The following is a 20,780-nucleotide window of genomic DNA, read 5'->3' as shown; positions in this document are numbered from 1 at the left end:
ACTGGGAATGCTATCATTTTCATCTCTCTATTATCAGTTCTCAAAATGTTCTGTATTTTAACATATATTTGAAAGTTGAAACCCACTGTTTTAAAAGATGAATCACATGTTAACATGAGGACTCCAGCTTCTAAATGTGACATGAATATACATGCACTTGAATGGAAGAATAGACCATTAATCAAATGAATATAATTGAAACAAGTTCATAATGTAGAATAGGCTTCATATTCCCCTACCCCCATCCTAAAAGAAGAATACAACTTTTAATTAACAATTAAACATACTCAGATTGTATGCATACTACTTAAACAAAGGTTGTTCTTGACAACCTAAAAGCTTGCCCAAGGATTGTCCAACATAGCAACAAGTAATACATGCAGAATGGATCCCAGGAAATGAACATCCAATAACTTGAATATCTTAGTAAACTAGTCTGTTGGAGATGAATTGACACTCCTGAGGAGTGTTTCATAAAGACTAAGTTTGACTTAAGTTAGACTTGAACTATGGCAGGTCGTTGATGCCACTGGTTGCTCTTACTATTCCTGACATTGGTCTCTCAAAAGATGTAAAAAACCATGGTAACATATCCACAGAATACACATTTTTTGATAGTTTATTATTGAAGGAAAAAATATCTGAAGATCATAATTTCTAAAGTTTCTCTGGTTCAAGACTTTTAAGGGCATAAGTCGCCTACCGTAGTAGTTAAGTCCAAGTCTTAAATATAACTGAAGTTTAAAATGTACTGTAGGTAACTTTATTTTTTCCTCAAAACTATCAAAAAAATGTAAATTATGTAGATTTGTGACTTCCCTAGAGAGACGACTGGTGAGAGTAACTAGTGGCATGAATGGGCTGCCATAGAAAGTCCAACTTAAGTTGATATTAGCCTTTGTGAAACACCCCCTAGTTACTTACTAACATCAGCCCAGCTGCCCTGATACATACATGAGTCACTAATACAATTTAATTTATGAAGGACAGGAGTTGTAAATGGGAGTTTAAAATATACCAGAAATAATTAGGCTCATCGCAGTTTTATACACGATTGTTGTTTATGGATTTGCTTCTGGACACTTCATTAGTCATATTTTGTACAAAAGCATTGACCTGCTACATGAACCTCTAAAATGGGTTTGAAAGCAGACATTTGCAGAAAAGAAAAATCAAATTGATTCCAATTTTGGCTCTTTGAGAGGCCTTGTTTGATAATTACATATTACATATTCCTCCTTCATTAAAAAAAAAAAACTGATCATGACTCGCCCTGTGTGAAACAAGATTAAGACCGCTCCCTTGCTGATTCCAGACATTTTTTCAAATCTTTGTAATTATTTTTAGAACTTTTTCATCTGAACTCTCCCAAAATTCCTTTCCTCCATGTGACATTGTTTGCAAGTCACTTTTCAAAGCCATTTTTGTCTAATATGTTAACCAACTTTGCCAGAGCGCTAATCAAATAACTTTTATTCTCCATTAAGTTATCGGACAGGAATGTAAAAACAGCACCTTTGCTAACCTTAAGATCGTAGTAATAATAATCTGTTAAAATGATTCACTCTTAACAATTTAATCCTCGGGAATCAAAATAAACTTTCTTGGTTGGCAGCTCTCCATGAATATGAGGTACCGAGGGATACAATGATACACTCATCAACACGTTTGCATTAATTGAGTAGTACTTGAGGTATCAACGTAATGAAGAGCTTATTACTACATGTATCAGATTTCATGACAAATGATTGAATTTTCATTCTGAACATCATATACTCGTCAGCTACATGTAAGTTCATACATGCAGAATGGACTTAGTACTTTCATACAAAGTACAAACCAACAGAAAAAATGTTTTGTTCGTACTCGGGTGTAATGAGTAACTGCTACATGAACAATTTCCAAGTTTGAGCTGATCTTAGGTAAATCAATAAAGAGCGTTGCATCCTTTAAAAACAAAACAAGACAACAACAAAATAACAAAGTTTTCTCCCGATTAGTCAATTAGTTTCCTGCAATTGTACTCTGCAAATTACTGTTAGAATTAAATGTGAAAGGTGATAGTATTTACATATATAGCTACACCGAGGTTTAACATTTCGTCAATCGCTGGCCTGCTACGTAAGGGAAAAGTAAAAATATGACATTCTGACAAATACTAGAGGGAAAACAAGACAATAACAAAATAACAAAGTTTTCTCCCGATTAGTCAGTTACTTTCCTGCGATTGTACACTGCAAATTACTTTTAGAATTAAATGTGAAAGGTGATCTAGTATCTGCATACCGGTAGATACACCAAGATTGAACCTATATCATCAAGCGCTGGCCTGCTAGGTAAGGGAAAGGTAAAAGTATGACATTCTGACAATGCTACAGAAGATAAAGAACTATTATAATAAATACTGCATTTATTTTTTCAATTTTACGCATTTTCTGAGAAATTTGAAATCCTAGGCCAAAAGTGAAATCTGGACTTCAAGAAAGCTGTTTTCATCTGTAATTAATATTTGTTTTCCTCCCTCAAGGATCATAAAAGGGATTGTAATGGTTCATTATTGTTGACCCTTGTAAAGCCACCCTTCTAAGGGTGCGTTCAATCGAAGCTAGAATCACAAATCAAAACGCCATTACAAAAAACAAGGTCACTGCGGTTTGCGTTCAAGCGATTTTTCATCAATGCTGATAGTATAGGTCAACCTTGGTGCGTGCTTTCTGAAATTGTTTACGGCTGACTGTCGACTGCTGTTTTGAGCAAAGATCGCAATAATAAAACAAAGAATGAGAAGGTGATAGAAGGAAGAAACAAAGAATAACATAAGGAAAGACAGACAGATAAAGTTGATAGAATGATTAAAACAAAGAATAACGTAGGAGAAAGTGATAGAATGATTAAAACAAAGAAAAACATAAGAGAAGGTGATAGAAGGAAGAAACAAAAATTAACATAAGAGAAAGTGATAGAATGCTTAAAACAAAGAAATACATAAGAAAAGGTGATAGAAGGAAAAAACAAAGAAAAAAACATAAGAATGAGAAGGTGGTAGAAGGAAGAAACAAAGAATAACATCAGGAAAAACAGAAAGAAAAAGTGATAGAATGATTAAAACAAAGAATAACATAAGAGAAAGTGATAGAATGATTAAAACAAAGAATAACATAAGAGAAGTGATAGACATTTGATTGAAACCAAGAAAAACATAAGAGTAGGTGAAAGAAGGAAGAAACAAAGAATAACACAAGGAAAGACAGAGAGAGAAAGTGATAGAATGATTAAAACAAAGAATAACATAAGGAAAGACAGAAAGAGAAAATGATAGAAGGAAAACAAGGAATAAGATAACGGAACAGGCCACGATAAAGATCATGGTATAGTGAATGCAAATTGCATGAAAAGCAGGCACGCGGTTTTTGCCCAAACCGGAACAGGCCACGATAGAATCATGATTGAGACTATGTTCGTTTAATCAAATTTTCAGACCTGCCAACCTCTTGAGTTCAAAAACTGTATTCTTTAGTGTCAAAAGTTGTATTTTACTGACAAAAGTTGTATTCTTGAAAATAAACACGGATTGTTACGCGGATCAATGCCTCTTACAGTTTCTACCTAGAGGAAGAATTTTTTTATTGATCATGGGTTGAATATGCATTATTTCGTCACGACTGGTGTGTTCAATGAACCAATAAACATCCCCAAATTGCTGATGTGAGATGCTTGTAGGATACTTTACAGGACAGAATGGACATTTTGCCATTGAAAATGGTGGACGCACACACAAAATATTAATTTTTAAAAAAATCTTCTTTTTTTTAAAAATCATATTTTATTAAGGAAAATCGTACTAAATACGACTAAATCGTACTGGTTGGCAGGTCTGAATTTTTAGCGACCGTGATTCTGCAGAATCATATTCAAAACGCATCTTTTTCAGCGTTTCATGTTTGTGTTTTTAAACACGTTTATTTTTACGACCGACAAAAAAAATCGCTTGAACGAATTGCGTTTTAAACTAAACGTCTTTGAAAACCGTGATTCTAGGGTGAAAAAGTGTATCAACGCACCCTAAGGCTTCTTTTTCATTAACCAATTAAACAATACATTTTTTTGAGATTCTCTCTACTTGTAATTATGATTCTAAGGCTTCTTTTTCATTAACCAATTAGACAATATTTTTTTTTGGAGATTCTCTCTACTTGTAATCATGATTTTGAAATGATGACGTATTATGGAGGTAGAATATGATAACTTTGTTATCAATCAAAACAATTGCAACTATTAAAGTAACCGACTGGTGATTGTTGCTTTGTGATTAATACATCAAAATGTTAAACCCCAACTCAATCTCTGTAGAAGGGGCCCATGTATTTGTGATGGCCCTTTGGTTTACTGATTTTTAATTGCCATCAGTTCCAATGTTGGACCGATGCCAGAAATTAGCAACTAGCCTGGGTTCTAATGACCACCTTAGATGCCAGGCAACAAGCAGTCTTTTCACACACAGCTGAAATTCTATAAACATGATAGTATAAACGTGTTTGAAACGTGTTTAAACTAATCACGAGCCTTTCACACACAGAAATTTCAGTGCGATCGTTAATTGTTTCGTTATTAACTACTGCTCGTAAAATGCGCAGTAGTGCCATTGCGCATTGAAGGTCATGCCATATCAATCAAAGTGCACGCTCCATCCAGTTTAAACACATCTGAAACACGTTTAAACACGAATAACCTTTCAAACACAAAATGTCAAGCTCTCTAGATACGAACTTCGTATCTGCAGCCTGCTTTTAGGGGCGTATGAATCGCGACTTCGTATCTATCCCAACATCGTATAAACGATGTTCACACTGGGAAAATTTTCTATAAACATGTTTAAAACTGTTGAGTTAAACACGTTTATACTAATCATCTCTGGATACGATGAATTTTAGCTGTGTGTGAAAAGGCTGAAGATGGTCCTACCTTTATTTGCCCAGTGGCAAGTATAAACTGTCACTGTTATGTATTTCATTTCTGGTGATTTTTTATAGCAGATATTGCTGTAAATGAACAATAAAACTTGAATTTGGCAACCTGGGCAACCTACAGTGTAGCTGGCAATTCTACGAAAAACGTTAAGCTCTGCACACAATAATTTCATTCCAGATTGAATCACAGTTAATCACAGTTGCTGTCCTCAGTGGGTGATTAGAGGGATTCCAATGTACCGCTAATGAATAAATGAACTCCTGCAAGAGCATGAAGGTCTTCTACATGATCAATCAATTTTTCTTAGAGATTCTGTCATGCAAGCTAAAGAACCTTCATTGTAAGGCATTTGCCTTGGCTACGGCCTATGAAGCATTCTGGGATTCCCTCCCCCTTGCTATGGCCCAAACTGATCTTTAGGTGTTGGGTCAGCCCAACGCCCAAGGCTACCTCTAAATGGTGAGAAACTGTGAATCAGGCATACATATATAAGGAAGTGAGTTTGATGAAGAGGGGCTTGAAGTAGGTGGGCAGTGCCCGAACAGGTGGCCTCACAAAGTTTAAGCTAGCAGTCCGTCAAACTTTCAGTTTTTAAGGGGGTGAATTATGAGGAATAAATATTGTTGAAGAATACATTTCAATTTAGTTATTTGGAACTAAAAATATACAGTTGACGACTGAATTATTCATACTCTTACCAAATTTTTTATTTTTTGTATATGCAAAGAATAAATTTGTCCAGATTTATGTTTCTTGAGGATGGGACATGTTAAAGCATACATCTAAAGGTATTCAACAAATGCCCTAATTCAATCTTGAGTTATGAAAAACACCTAGCCCCCAAATAAAAAAAAGGATCAGGTAATCATGAGCTATCATACAAGGCAACAAGATATTCTTAATCAACTTTTGTTTGCTAAATATATGTTATTTACAAAATTTGAAACATTTTTTGTGACTTTAAAAGAAAATCTGTGATGACATTATCAATTAATAACAAGATGTCCTAAACTTGTAGGGTTTCACATGTTTTTCATTTTTTTCAATCCAGCCGACCCTAAATGTTAACGAGAACAAAAAAACAAGTTTGTTTTTCTTTTAAAATCTGATACAGTGCGTCCCAAAAAAAACGAAACCGAGAAGTATTGATGTTCTATCATAACTTAATCACTATACCAACGTATAGCAACCAACCTATAACAACTATACTAAATGTAGACGAGAGTCTTCATGCATGGCTGATTGTCAACGAAACGGAGTTAAGTCTTTTGTCAAATCTGCTTTTTGCTACGGCAGGCACCCAGTGAAAACGAATTTGTTTGTTAAAATTATGAAAATGTAAGGGCTACTTTAAACAAACAGAACTTTGTTATTCCTGGCTCATTTTTCTTGACTGAGGTATCATATGAAAGAGCAGAAAATGAACTTTCTAGAAATATGAATTTTTCTTTGAAATTCAGATACCGCCCGCCAAATTACTTTTTGGTTTCCTTCCTTCAAATTGCTTTTAATCACTCATGCATTAAATATGCATCGGGTGAGTAGCATCAACTGAAAGAGGAGACTCTAAGCTTTCCAAATATGTATCATTCATTAATTATGGTTGTGATTAAGTTATGATAAAACATCAATACTTCTCGGTTTTCGTTTTTTCTGGGACGCACTGTATAATGGTATATTGTCTGCTATTGAAATCCTATAAAATCCTAACTGATATATTTTAATGAAACAATCTTTTAAAAATGCATTCCTTGACAGATAATATGAAATGAGCTTTCTGCAGAACCACTATCTATAAAGATATTATCAAAAAATTATTTCAATATTTCAAAATCATTTGTATCATGATTAACAAATTGGGAGGACATTGAGTGATTTCAAGTTTGGTGTAAGTGTTAGTGTTTAGAGCAGTCAAGAGCTCTTAAATGTCATTTGTTTTATAACATATTTATGATGAGCTGTATGCCTGCGTTTCATGCTATAAATAGATTACAGATTAGAATAGTCTGTTTACAAGTGAATACACTGTATGTCTAAATGATAATGAACTCTTTAAATAGAAAAAAGAAACTATTTTAGAACAAAAATCAGATTAGAATCTAAACACTGTATGCCTAATAGCTAATGAACTCTATAAATAGAAAAAGAAAAGTTCTATTTAAAACTCTACTGATAGCCAAATTGTTGGTCCTCATTTCATACAAATCTTGCAAAGAAACCATCCAATGCTCTAGGTCAACATGGGCCTTCAAATCCACATACAACTGTACTACATGAAGGTCAACCAGTTGTGTGGATCAAAATCAAAATTCCAAGGCATATATATATCAATCAATCATACCATTTAAAAGATACATGATCAAGACTGTGAAATAAAGAAAAGGAAGAAAAAAATCATTAAATGCATATCCATGCAGCATATAATGACTTAAAATAATGTAAGAATGAACTCATGCAATAGATGATTAAAAAAATATGTACATACGAGCACTTGCATTCCTGCCAAACTGTGTCGATCATTTTTCATACTGACAATGTAATGTGTGAATGATCACAGGTGTCACGTTTCATATCAGGCATTTCATAAGAGATTACTTTTCAAGTATGAATTTTGCTCTAAAGTTTCAATCAGGTTCGGTTACAAGTTCACAGGCTGACAGTTTCTAAACTTACAAGATATTAATGTGATTTACTCTGTACTAGTGTATCTACAATAAAATCAGAAAAGATGGACTAGTACTACGAGCATTACAGTATCAAATATCAAATCTTTGTTACAAGAAAGGGTAACAAATATGAATGGATTATAAACTCTCACCATGTTAATGACGGGAAGGGGGTAGCTATTCCAACGGGCGTAGGACTCCCCATGCCACTTGCCCTTAGTGGGGAAACAGAGCCGCGTACCGCACACCATAGGTAATTGAGTAATGCTCCCGTCGGTCACAATCACACAAAGTGAAAGTAGGGGGACAGTGCGATCACCAGCTACTGTCCTTTGGCTTTGGTCTGACCTAGCATAATTGCTGGGGTTTGCCAATGACAGGGCGTGAGCTAGCGAGACAGGGGCTCCATGGCACAAGTAGGGTGCATGTATGAAGGTAGGATCACACAAAGTAAAGTGTGTGGGTATACTGAACTTTGGGAGGGAGATTAGTAACTGAGCTAATTGCCTTGAAGAAAGAAAGCAGATTATGTTGAAAGGCAGAGGGGTATTAATTCAACCTCTGTAAAAATCAGAATTGAGACAATGCCCTTTAATATGGCTCTCAGATGTAGTGAGGGTTAGGATGGTACGGGAGTCATGAGAACGCTCTGAGAAGCTGTGTTTATATTAATCACAGATACTTGTCACACCTAGTAGCTAACCCTTTATAGCGACAAAATCTTTATACTAGTGGCCAAATCTATATAGAGGCCAACTCTTTACAGGGGCCAACTCTTTACAGAGGCCAACTTCTTATAGTGGTCAACTCCTTACTGAGATTGAGTAAATTTCATAAATGGAGAACATTTCCCAATGTGTATTAAAGGTACTATGTCCCATTTGCAGGCCCAAAAAATGAAAAAAGTTAAATTCCAACTGCATTTGAAAGATAATACTATTTTAGAACTTCCCTAAAAAAGGTGGGGCTTGAAAATGTCTTCAAGTGGGAAAATAACGACTATTAGTTGTCAAATCGACTTTAGGGCTATAGAGCCCAAAAGTAATAGTCTTGATTTTCAGACAATTGTACCGAATGGTCATACGTTTTATGCTGCGTAAAGATTCAATCAGTTTAATCTTGGCCATCACAAGAAGTGGGTTATTGATGTAGACAAATGCTCATGTACCCTTTACAACTCTTTTCATGTATGTTATTACCAAAGAAGAAAAAAAGCCAGTCAGTCACTCAATAGTGTCTGACAGTGAAGTCTAGCAAGTAAACGGGTTTCCTTGCATAATTTGAATATGAGGACACTGCTAACGTTTAAATTTCACAGATAGGACATACATGACATATTCATAATTCCTGCAAAGTTCTACAGAATTTGAGGTTGGCTGCAAAAGGGACATAGTACCTTCTTTCATAAAGATAAAAATGGAAACAAAAGAAAAGAGAGAGAGAAAAAGGGAAACCCTGGTTTCGGTGAAATGATGAACTGTAGAAGAACAAAGTATAACCCTATACCGTATATGCATGAAATTGCTCAAAAGAGCTGAAATATAAAACAAGATTTAATTTACCTGTAACTAAATAACTCCATAACACCTATAATATTATGTATGGTGACAAACTTAAACAGACTGTACAGATATAAGACGTATATGACGTACAGTAATAGATAGATAGAGAGAGAGATAGAGAGAGAGAAAGAGAGAGAGAGAGAGAGAGAGAGAGAGAGCTAGCTGAGAGAGAGAGCTGAGAGAGAGAGAGAGAGAGAGAGAGAGAGAGAGAGAGAGAGAGAGAGAGTGAGAGGAGAGAAACCCAAGATCACAAAGACAAAGAGGAAATGTATGTTCACAGCAAATTACACATCACTCAGAGAGGAAATAACCCTTTAGAATATTGATTACTATGCTCTATTTGTGCCATAGATTGTTTCTGACAGACTGACACCTTAATGAATCATAGGTTCCAATTAGTGCCACCCCAAGCATGATAGTGCCAAGAAACTTCAAATACAAGTTGATAGCACTAACTTTCATACTGACTAGCCATCCGATTACCATAAACTATCTTCCAAAGGCTGATAAACCCATTCCTAGAACCCCTATCTATCTATTTGTTCCTTGGTTGATTTAAGATATTCAAATATGAGGGAAAAAAGGACAGAATAAAAGACAAAAAACTACAGCATCTCATCTAAACTACACTGCTAAGTGATATTCCTTGTTAAATTCAGTGTAGTAATTTGGTTGTTTATCTACAATGTACCTTGCTATATTTCTAAGCCTTACGAAATCTGCAATTTTTCTGATACTAAAAATCACAGCACTGTTATGTTCTGAGAGCTTTACACAAGTATTCATCCTATCTGAACCTCATCAGATAACTGATGTACAATGCATGCAAACCATGCATACACATAGTTCAGTGGACTTCAGAAATCAAGAATTTCCCATTTTTCTCTTAAGTGTTTTCTTTTTGTAACCTATTTCTACTCTCCATTTAGGTGCAAAATGATAATGTCATACATCATTCATTTGAGGTTTCAAATATCCACTGATTAATCTTAAATATGTTCTTCAAGAAAAGTTGACATTATTGTCATACGATTAGAAGAAGAATCAAACAGACCTGCCAAACCTTAACTTTTTGCAAAAACACACAAATTTCACTGCAATTTTAAACAGGATACAACCTAACCAGGACTGCAGGGATTTGTTTATACTTCAAACATCACATACATTGTAGCTACAACCCATGAGACTGAGATACCGACGGCCTACGAGACCGGTCACCCAAACGACTGAGATGTTGGTCCAACTTAATTTCTGAAAAGTTTTCTACTAAAGATTGAGACGGAACTGGCTGTTGATCTACTGAGATATCCCATTTTGAAGTACGGTATACCTATACCTATATCGTCACTTCGTCAGTGTGTATTTTGTCATCATACATGTATATAGTGAAGTCCCAGACAACCTCTCCAAAACAAAGCAATGACATTCATTATATGTTAATGTGTGAGGTGTTGTGTGGTGTCGTGTTCTATGTCAGTAGTGTTTACCATGTCAGTAATGACCACACCACTCCCACGCGTCCAGATTTCAGAGCTATAAACAGTCTGTTTGCTTGGCTAGAGTTTTGTTAATTTAAATTTAATGGGACTCCAACTGTTTTCTCAAGGTAATTGAACATGAATAATAATATTTTGCCTTGTTGAATAAAACAAATATTTTCAAAATAAGGTTTCAAATTGCAAAATGATGTTTTGATCATTTTGAAATTTTGGAGGAATAACAGAATCTATAACAAAATAAAAACAAGTACATGTACATGTAATTTAATGATAAAAGGATAACAAGAATTTGATTCAGTAATAAATAAACAAAAATAGGTGAGAAAAATCAAATTCTCTGTGATGTATTGCCAGAGTCATAATCATAAAAGACCTTTTTTTCTTCAAACTGAGCCTCAACTTTGCTACCTCAATCAGGCCCTTGTGAATGCATTTCTCTTTCCATTTATCTAATCTTCAATATGAAACAATGCCTTAATTTACAGGTTTTTCTTGTATAGTAGTTGGGATCCCTAAACAATTGGTTTGGTCGTGGAGACGTGGATAGAGTCATAAAGATTTTTTTTCCATTCTTTTCTGGTATTTCTTCTTTACTATTTGGGATTCTTTAAAGGGACTTGGTAACATTGTTCAGATGAGAGAAAATGATGCTAAGGAAGTGACTTCTAAATGTACAATTACAGATCATCTGAAAAATTGAGTGAAAACAGACCATTAATAACAATAACAATTGGGGAAAACTGATCTGATCGATTTCTTAATTCTCACAAGTCCCAACTATATTATTACAATTTAATTACATTTTAGGTGAATGTAAATCGTCACAAAGCAATGAATTGGTTCTATATACCATTCTAGACATTTAAGTGTTGACAGATTTTTAAAAGCCCGTTTTATGTCTTATTTTCAAGGAAAAACGGTTGGGTAACATTCTGTAGGGTTTTCTTTTTCTGAAATATACTGATTGTGCATTTGCAGGCAATCTTGGTCAAGGATTCAGACAAGCTCAGTTTGTCAAGAGAGGGCTCACTGCATGTACAGGAATTAAAAACAGAGAGCAAGAAAGAAAAAGAGAGAGAGAGAGAGAGAGAGAGAGAGAGAGAGGGGGGGGGTGCAGGGTGCTACAAGAATTTTTTTCACCACTTGCCCTGTCGGGCAAGTGGGTTTTCAATTTACTTGCCCAAACAATATTTCCACTTGCCCAAAACTTTAAAGCGAAAAAGGACTCGAGGTTAAAGCATTTATTATCTCGTAATGATAAGTTAGTGTTTTAGATAGCAAATTAATGCACATACTGTACATGTACAGTGTAACTGTACTGAATAATAACCTAATATGTCAAAGAAAATGGTCAACAAAGGATGGTTGAAGGTTTAAAAAACGCATTTTATTGATTCTCCATAAATAATCAGATTCACATGAATCTCGGCAAGGTAGAATCGAGAAAAAACAGCTGATCAACGCACGTGTGTGTCTGTGCAAGCCGCTGTCATTTGGAAACGTAGGCTAATTTTCAGCTGTTAATAATTTGGGTCAACTCTTCCATCAAGAAACGTCATGTAAATAATGGGTAATCAACTATTTTAAATAAAGTACGGACATTTTTATTTCATCATTCACTGCTATAAATATCATGCCAAAATTTGTAAATTCTTACTAAATAATAATATTGAAGATATTTTACGATAAATCTCGGATAAGTATGCGAAAACTAGACTAAACAACGTCGCTAAAACCATGAAAACAAAACAACGGCTTATATTCTGGGGGTCTCGATACTATTATCAAAATGACTCGCTCGGTCGGATCTTGAGACCGCAGTAATAAATTGAAAACGAGACAAAAACATTCATCTGATTTATATGAGCAGCGAGTTTTAAATAATATGTTCACAATCATTAACAGTCATTATGAATAAATATCAAACATTTGACTTTTTGTACTTACTAGAAAATCCCTGTTGTTTATTCCATTCCGATTCGCACATGTTCATTTCCCTAGAATAATGACGTCATATTTGGCGTGATTCAACCAATCGGCAATCAGAGAATAGCAAAGGCCTGTCGGTGCGGCCTGCAGAGCTAGAGAGAGAGAGCGCGAATAAGCTCGCAGAGGGTACGATCGCGCTAGCTGTCTCTAGCTAGCTCACGGCCGGCCGTGCGTGGAGGCGGAGCGGCATTCATGGCTTGAAGTGTCACTGTTGCATGCGCGCTGAGCTAGCTGAGCTGGCTAGCTGTCTGTGAAGTTTTTTCGAAATCGGAACGATCGCTTTTTTGCTTCTGGATTTTGACGACGGGTAAGAAGTTGACGGGTGAATGGTAGAGTTCTTGGACACTAGGAAATTACTGTAAAAGTATCACTTGCCCGAATCGGGCAAGTGATAATTTGATTTACTTGCCCGACGGCTCAATTTGGTTGCCCCGGGACGTCGGGCAAGCGGGTTTGTCGCGCCCTGGGGTGAGAGGGGGTTGGAAGAGAAGGGAGAGGATAATGGAGAAGATAATCCCCAGGGTACTATTTTGTAAGGTTTTCTTTTTCTGATATGCTGATTGTGCATTTGCAGGCAACATGAATGGAGAAAATGACTAAAATATTGGTCAAGGATTCAGACAAGCTCAGTCTGTCAAGAGAGGGCTCACTGCATCTATAAAAACCACACTTAGATCTGAGATTAAGGATCTTATTCTAGTCTAGTATACATGAATTAGAAGTAGAGAGCAAGAAAAGAGAGGAAGAGGATAGAGAGGATAGAGAGGGAGAGAGAGAGAGAGAGAGAGAGAGAGAAAGAGAGAGAGAGAGAGCTCTTCAAAGCATGCATGGAGGGTTAAAAAAAATCCACAAGTGTACTGGAATGAGAGAGAGAGAGAGAGAGAGAGAGAGAAAGGGAGAGAGAGAAAGGGAGAGAGAGAGAGAGGGGGGGGGGGGTCAGAAAAAGAAAGGATGCCTGGGGTAGAGGAAAAGTGATAGAGAGATGGGATAAAAGAGAAAGGGTGGAGAGAGAGAGAGAGAGAGAGAGAGAGAAAGAGTATAGGTCCATATAAATACCTCAGTCAGACAGTCACACCGCCAAAGGATTCCAAACCAACTCTAAACTCAACTGATTCTTTGCCATTGGAGCTAATGTTATGTCATGTTTGGACTGTAGCCGGCCTCTTTGGTGTGACTGAGATATCTGAGAACTATTCTTTTATTTTGTGAAATGTTCGTTGTCATAATAAATTGAAATTACACAGAATGAAAACTTATTTTTATGCATTGCAAGGGATCTTTACAAATTATGGCTTGTTTTAGAAATTAGATATTATATTCAAATAATGTGCAATATACAAGTAGTTCAACCCTATAATATGTATACATGCAATTATGCATATTTTAATCTGGATACTGTATTATTTTCATTATTATCATGGTATAACAGGCTGCCTCAATTAAAATGACTAGTAATAAAGTTACATGTATAATTGTATATTATACGGATATACAACTGTACACTGTAGATGTACAGTAGTAGTTACATGAACATACAATTTGTTATGCCAATATATGGTTGTAATGTACTAGTATTGGTATAATGTGCATTGTATATTTAAGTACATGTATATAATATGAAGTAATAAGATATTATTTTTAATTTTACATTTAAACAGAGACCAGTTGTGTAAGAAAGACACACATAGAGTGCATGTGCATTTTCTTCTCGACTTTGAAGTTATTTGATATAAAATGTGTTTCTTTAGAATGTGTCATGAAGTGAGTACCATGTAAATTAGAGAATAATACATGATTAGATCTTAATGCAACATAACAACTTCTTTCATGTCAACAAAAAAGCTTTACATTGCATTCCATGAAAAGGCTAGGGCTGTATGATGTTGCATTTTAACTTTTGATTTTCAAATTTATTTGTTAATATAAATATAGTCCAAAAAGTTGAAGCAAAATCAGCAGACTGCCCCATTTCTCTGTTTTGAAAAATCAACAACCCCATACTCGTATGTAGCATATGACACTTAGAGAGTATGTTTAGAGAAATATACAGAGATATTAAGAGCAGATAGTCTGTATAACATAATATTAAGCAGAAAAAACAAAAAAGAGTCATATTTCCTTACATATTTCAGAGCGGGATGACCATCTGTATTAACATTAAAGTGTCAAAATCATACTCAAGTATCAGGTTACAATATTCGCATTACAGTATGTAGCACAACCGATTTAATATCAGGGTCAAACTCCCTGTTTATTGCCTTTCCTTTGGCTGAACACAAGATGGCGCTATTCTTTCTTCACATGTTACTCACATTTAACAAGGGCATAGTAGAGTCAGGGAGCTGAGTTAAACCATGTTGGTATATATCCCTTGCTCAAGTCACAGATCATGCAAGACCAATGTGGAGAAAAATTTAACTTAATCAAACAAGCCTATGCTACATATCCATTTGTAAAATAGAATTTATCTATTGCAAACATTAGAAACCCAAACAGAATTTTCAAAAACTCTTGGTAAACATGTGTGTGACACACACTGTCAACATAATTATTCATAATATACAGTACAATACATGAACCCTTGCTTTCAGATTTGTTTCTTTTGGTTTGGGGAAAGGGGGGTATGGGGGGGGGCATATACTGAGGATTTATATTTATCAATTATATCTTTTAAGGGTTGAAGACAGACCGGTGTTTAATGACTTTTTAATGTAATGCCTCTTTACCTTTACCAAATTTCAACCAATTATTACCCAAATATATATAAAAATATGTAATGATTCTTTTAATGCACTTACCATTGAGAAGCTTTGCAAACTAAGTGTATCAAGGTCTGGCTTGGGGTCCCTTTTTATTCGAAATGAAGACTGCATAAGAAAATAATGACAACAATGATAAAGTGCTGAAAATAACGGAAAATTTGATGTATGTTTCATTATATTTAATTAACGGCTACATGTACCTTACAAGTTTAGAACAAAAAAGTGTGTCCACTTTCTTTCTTTTTTTGGGCTTATAGACAAATCAGATCTGGTGGGTGTTTCATAAAGCTGTTCGTAAGTTACGCATGACTTTACGAACGACTTGAATATGAAGTGCCAGATAGGATGCCTAAAGTTTTTTCAGATGTTTTAACAAAGTGTGACTATATTTCCAGTAAACTCAATTAAATAAAGGCAAAAAATATACTTTGCATTAAAAAATGTTTGCTATAATAAGAATGTTAATCTACATCTGCACAGTTGAACTTTAGTTGATGCAATTAAAAAGGATTGAGCATCCCATTTGGCTTTCCATATTCAAGATGTTCGTAAAGTCATGCGTAACTTACGAACACCTTTATGAAACACCTCCCAGATAGCACAGCACAACATATCCATACCAAAAACCGATCTGGGCTTTAAAGTCAAAGATTTATGGTAAGGGTTATGGTAAGGTAAGGGTTAGAGTCAACCATAGTGTTTGATCATTGTAGGTTTAAGTTGGGAATTCAGTTAGTGTAGGAAATTGACCGCAGAGTGTTGCTAGAGCACCTAGTCATAAAAACCACAGTAGATGAAGAGTTCTTAAAATTGGATACAATGTTATCTAAAATATATCTCTCTTACAATAGAATGCAAATTAAATTTTAATTTGCCACTACAAAATTATGTACATTCAATGATCAATAGTTACATATAAATGTACAACATAGAGCAAATATCACAATATATCAGATAACCAACTGATCTCAGTGACATGAATTTGATCTATGAAACTAAAATCTTATCAACAAAGAGGACATGTACATCAGGGTACATGTGTATACTGCAACTAGATTTATACAGTCTTCATCTATGTGGAAAGACACAAAGGATACACATAAAAAATTGTTTGTTTTACTTACCCGAAGACTGAAACTTCTGAGGCTGATTGTGTCACTGCCTGCATCTGTGTTCCTGCGTTTCTGCAAGGCAGTAAGATGACAAAAAAAATACATGAATTACAAACAGAATGCCTTTTCAGCACATCAGTCATGAGGCAATTGGACACACTTTGGTAATCCTCAAGTATTTAAGCTACCATGTACACATTATGTATGTACATGTACATGTACCAACATGAAATACTGTCATTGTCTCCATATTGTTATTGTGATGTTTTACTGTTTTATTATGTTTCTAAAAATCAAATAGGAGAAAATCAATATCTTTTAAAGGGTCCTAAAAACAGTAAAAAGACACCAATTTCAACTGTAATGTGATGACTTCCTTTCCCAAGGGTTTACAAAACATTTAAGAAATATTATGGAGAAATTATAAAAAGCAATATTCGCTTGGACAGTAATACTGTAAAACCAGAAGCTTTAAAGTACATGAACTTTCACAAATTTCACTCTAGAATGAAGAGGTATTACCATTAAATGCAATTTGAATGCAATTTGACTCTCCAGTCACAATCAATCAGAATCCTACATTGAAGTGCACTTACACTGCAGGCAAATACCACTGTTTTTTTCTCATATCGCAGATTTTTGTCAGAAGTTGCGATGGAAACATGAATCGAAAAATCCTCCTCTGGAGTATTTTTTTTTAAATACCCAGTAACGTCAGCCGAAACTCCACCGGTTTTTGCATTGTAAATACTCACTCTCAAAACACCAGTGAATTAGTCTGACTCTCCTCGCTTCCATGCTAATGTATGCAGAGCAGGTATTCTATGGGTTTTTCCAGTAGTGTGAATGATAGTTAAAGAATCCAAAGGTTTTTCAGCAATGTATCTAGGTCTATTTTGAACTTGCATTTGATTTCCCAGAGTTGCTTTCATCATTACTTGATATGATAAAGGCTTCTGGGGTTGTAATACCCCTGCAAATCAAAACAGGACTGTTTCTATATCATACATGTATTTGGACCATCACAGACAGAGGATATCATTCAGTTATAATAAGTCTTATGGCTTTTCATCACTGATACATGAGTACTGGTAATCCTCAGTACATACAACTTAGTTTCACATAAAGATTAAACAAATACATTTATATTTACCCGCAGACTAAAGCTTCTCATGCTCAGGGTATCACTGTCTTCATCAGTACATGTGTTCCTTCGTTTCTACAAGTGGAAAGAAAGGTGCATACAATGTAAAAATTTAAAAAGGGAATTACTGTACACAAGTCATCATTAAATATGACCAGGAACCACAAAAAACACCCAAAAAATGTGAATGTTGTGTTTCAGGCAGAGCTCAATAAAGGTCTATTCGGTTGGAATTGTCAAATTTTACTTTTTAGTGTTATCTGAAAGATTCAACTCCTTTCTATGTAATTTCAAAAGCACAAAATAATATTATATAATATCAATTGTATTGCCCATATACATGCAGTTTCTCCACACAATTTTTATCTTCAAAGTTTGGTTACCTCTTGATTGAAATACATTTAACTCGTAACTAACTCCATGATTGGACATTCATTTTATGAGAATTAACAGAATGTCCTTGAGTGAAATCTTACATCTGTTTTCAAAAAGTAATAAGTGTACTGGTACATTTAAATAAGGAACTGCAATATCTTATCATGTAGTTAGTTACTAGTTAAATGTATTTCAATAAAGAGGTAACCAAACTTTGAAGATAAAAATTGTAATAAGTGTACTGGGGGGTGTTTCATAAAGAGTATGTACAGTTACGCATGACTTTACGAACGACTTGTATATGAAGTGCCAGATAGGATGCCCAAAGTTTTTTCTGATATTTCCAATAACCTCAATTAAATTATGGCAAAAAATATACTTTGCATTAAAAATGGTTGTTATAATAAGAATGTTAATCTACATCTGCACAGTTTAATTTAATAAATAATAATCAATAATGATTGAGCATCCCATTTGGCTTTTCATATACAAGTCGTTCGTAAAGTCATGCGTAAGTTTATGAACAGCTTTATGAAACACCCCCCTGGTACATTTGAATAAGTAACTGCAAATGCATGTTTTACAATTTCCTTTTGCATAAAGATGGAATTGCCTTATGAAACAAAAGAAAATTAAAATTATCTTAGCAGAGAGTAAGAATAACTAGATGGACCTTTGACTGCGCGCAGTCGAAAATGATGCCTCCGCCATGGAGCAATTTTATAAACCAAAACAGAAGCAATTTTTAAAATTCAAGTTAGATTGTAATCCACTAAAAGATTCTCAGAATAATGTGATTACAAGCTATTTTTCATATACATGTTTGACCCTTCGATCTTTGACCTCATGAACCTAAAATCTAATCATTTCATTGGCTCTGCAAGATACATGTTTTGTGTTTGATAGTAATCCATTCATCAGTTCTATTGATTTACGTTCACAAGCTTTTTTTTCATACATAATGAGCCCTGTGACCTTTGACATTTGACCTCGTGACCCCAAAATCTAATCAGTTCATTGGCTCTGCAAGATACATACATGACCCAAGTTTGGCGGGAATCCATCAACGGGTTCTTGAGATAACGCGATCACGAGCTATTTTTGCATACATAATCAGCGCTGTGACCTTGACATTTGACCTCGTGACCCCAAAATCTAATCAGTTCATTGGCTCTGCAAGATACATACATGACCCAAGTTTGGCGGGAATCCATCAACGGGTTCTTGAGATAACGCGATCACGAGCTATTTTTGCATACATAATCAGCCCTGTGACCTTTGACCTTGGATCTCGTGACCCCAAAATCAAATCAGTTCATTGGGCTCTGCAATATACATACATGGTTTAAGTTTGGCGGGAATCCATCCATCGTTTCTTGAGAAAACGCGATCACGAGAACGGGACGTACGGATGTACGGGACGTATGTACGTGCAGACGTACGGACGGACGGACAACCCGAAAACATAATGCCTCCAGCTACTTCGTAACAGAGGCATAAAAAGGAATTGTAATTGACATAACGTACCTTTTTTTTTAATGACTCAAAGAATGAGAGTTCCTCTTCATCATCTGAGCATGTCTGTTTTCTTTTCCTCCGTTTTGACTGAAATTATAAAACCATAGAAACAAAATTCCACATTTTGAAATTTAAAGGCCGTCTGTCCTAGTTTAGCTAGGAGACCACCCAAGTGGTCACTGACAGGGGGCTATCTCATCAACTCAGCTCTCAAAAATATTAGTAAAAGAGGATCATGGGGGACAAATGGTAACTGATTAAGCATTGTTTTCTATATATAGAGGGAGCAAGAAGCTACAAGTAATACAGTGGGGCTTTAAAAAATCTAAGTGTATTGCATAATAATCCAAAACTGTTTTAACCAAAAGACTATACAAAAATAATGTAATCTCGACCCAAATGTTGTATAACAAAAATTGTTCCCTGCCAGAATCGTTCCTGTGTCAGTTGACTCAGTTGGCACCCAGGTATGAAAGCTTTGCTCACGTTTGCTTTACACAAGTTTCTTTTTAGCCAGATTAATATGGACAGCATCGTGATGGAACAAAGAAAGTATTCAATAATGGAGGCAGAAAAAAAAAGTAAAGATGGATGAAAAAAGAAATAGGTGACAAAAAACTTACTTTTGCCACAAAGGTTGAGTCTGGGCATGCCATCGATGTGTCTTGCATGACAAAGCTTGATTAAAATAAAATAAAATGAAACTTTTATGATAAGATGAATTAAAGATCAACAGCATTACATTCTAGTTGAAAGATGATCAAGTCACTAACTAACTTACCGGTAAGGCTTAATCACATATATGCTGCGGTAAAAAACAGTGATTATTTTTTGTGTAACTATGGACCCAGGTTCAAAACTGAGTCACGTTTTTCAGATGGTGCGGTTTAAGGTCGCTTCCCTGATCATTGATGTGAATAATCATATCTGATTGATTCAAGTCTGTTAAAAATCCAATAACACTCACACACACAAAATTGAAATTAGTCTTGATGCGAGTCGGTCCAGTGCAGGCCTTCTCAACTAGTTTATTAGAAGTGCCAAAACAAAAATGTATTGAGGTTGAAGTGCCAACCTGTATGTTTAGTGACTGTGTTGCGAGGGAGCGTAGCGACCGAGCCGATACCGGGTGGGGTCCAGGGGACAAAGCCCCCAGAAGCTAGTGGATTTTAGGGCTTTTTTAAG

The 20,780-nt window shown here is 35.2% G+C and overlaps 1 protein-coding gene across 2 annotated transcripts in view; it reads right to left on the bottom strand.

Moving 5' to 3' along the window:
• The window catches only part of LOC584816 (rho guanine nucleotide exchange factor 3), a 54,062-nt gene that overhangs the window by 31,895 nt on the left and 1,387 nt on the right, over window positions 1–20,780 (bottom strand). The window contains exons 2-6 of one of the 2 annotated variants that reach the window (XM_784664.5): window positions 20,219–20,273; window positions 19,605–19,682; window positions 17,712–17,777; window positions 16,571–16,630; window positions 15,483–15,551 (exon numbers count right to left, since the gene is read on the bottom strand). In XM_784664.5, the coding sequence (XP_789757.3) occupies window positions 15,483–15,551; window positions 16,571–16,630; window positions 17,712–17,777; window positions 19,605–19,682; window positions 20,219–20,273 (328 nt within the window). Of the gene's footprint in view, window positions 1–7,786; window positions 8,489–15,482; window positions 15,552–16,570; window positions 16,631–17,711; window positions 17,778–19,604; window positions 19,683–20,218; window positions 20,274–20,780 lie in introns of those variants that run through there. The other variant, XM_031000356.1, reaches the window with a different exon arrangement.

This window comes from Strongylocentrotus purpuratus, unplaced genomic scaffold (assembly GCF_000002235.5).
Source record: "Strongylocentrotus purpuratus isolate Spur 01 unplaced genomic scaffold, Spur_5.0 spur5_scaffold_6, whole genome shotgun sequence".
Taxonomy (NCBI): Eukaryota; Metazoa; Echinodermata; class Echinoidea; order Camarodonta; family Strongylocentrotidae; genus Strongylocentrotus; species Strongylocentrotus purpuratus.
The sequence above is the reverse complement of the archived record's forward strand: the minus strand, read 5'-3'. Positions and strand labels throughout refer to the sequence as shown.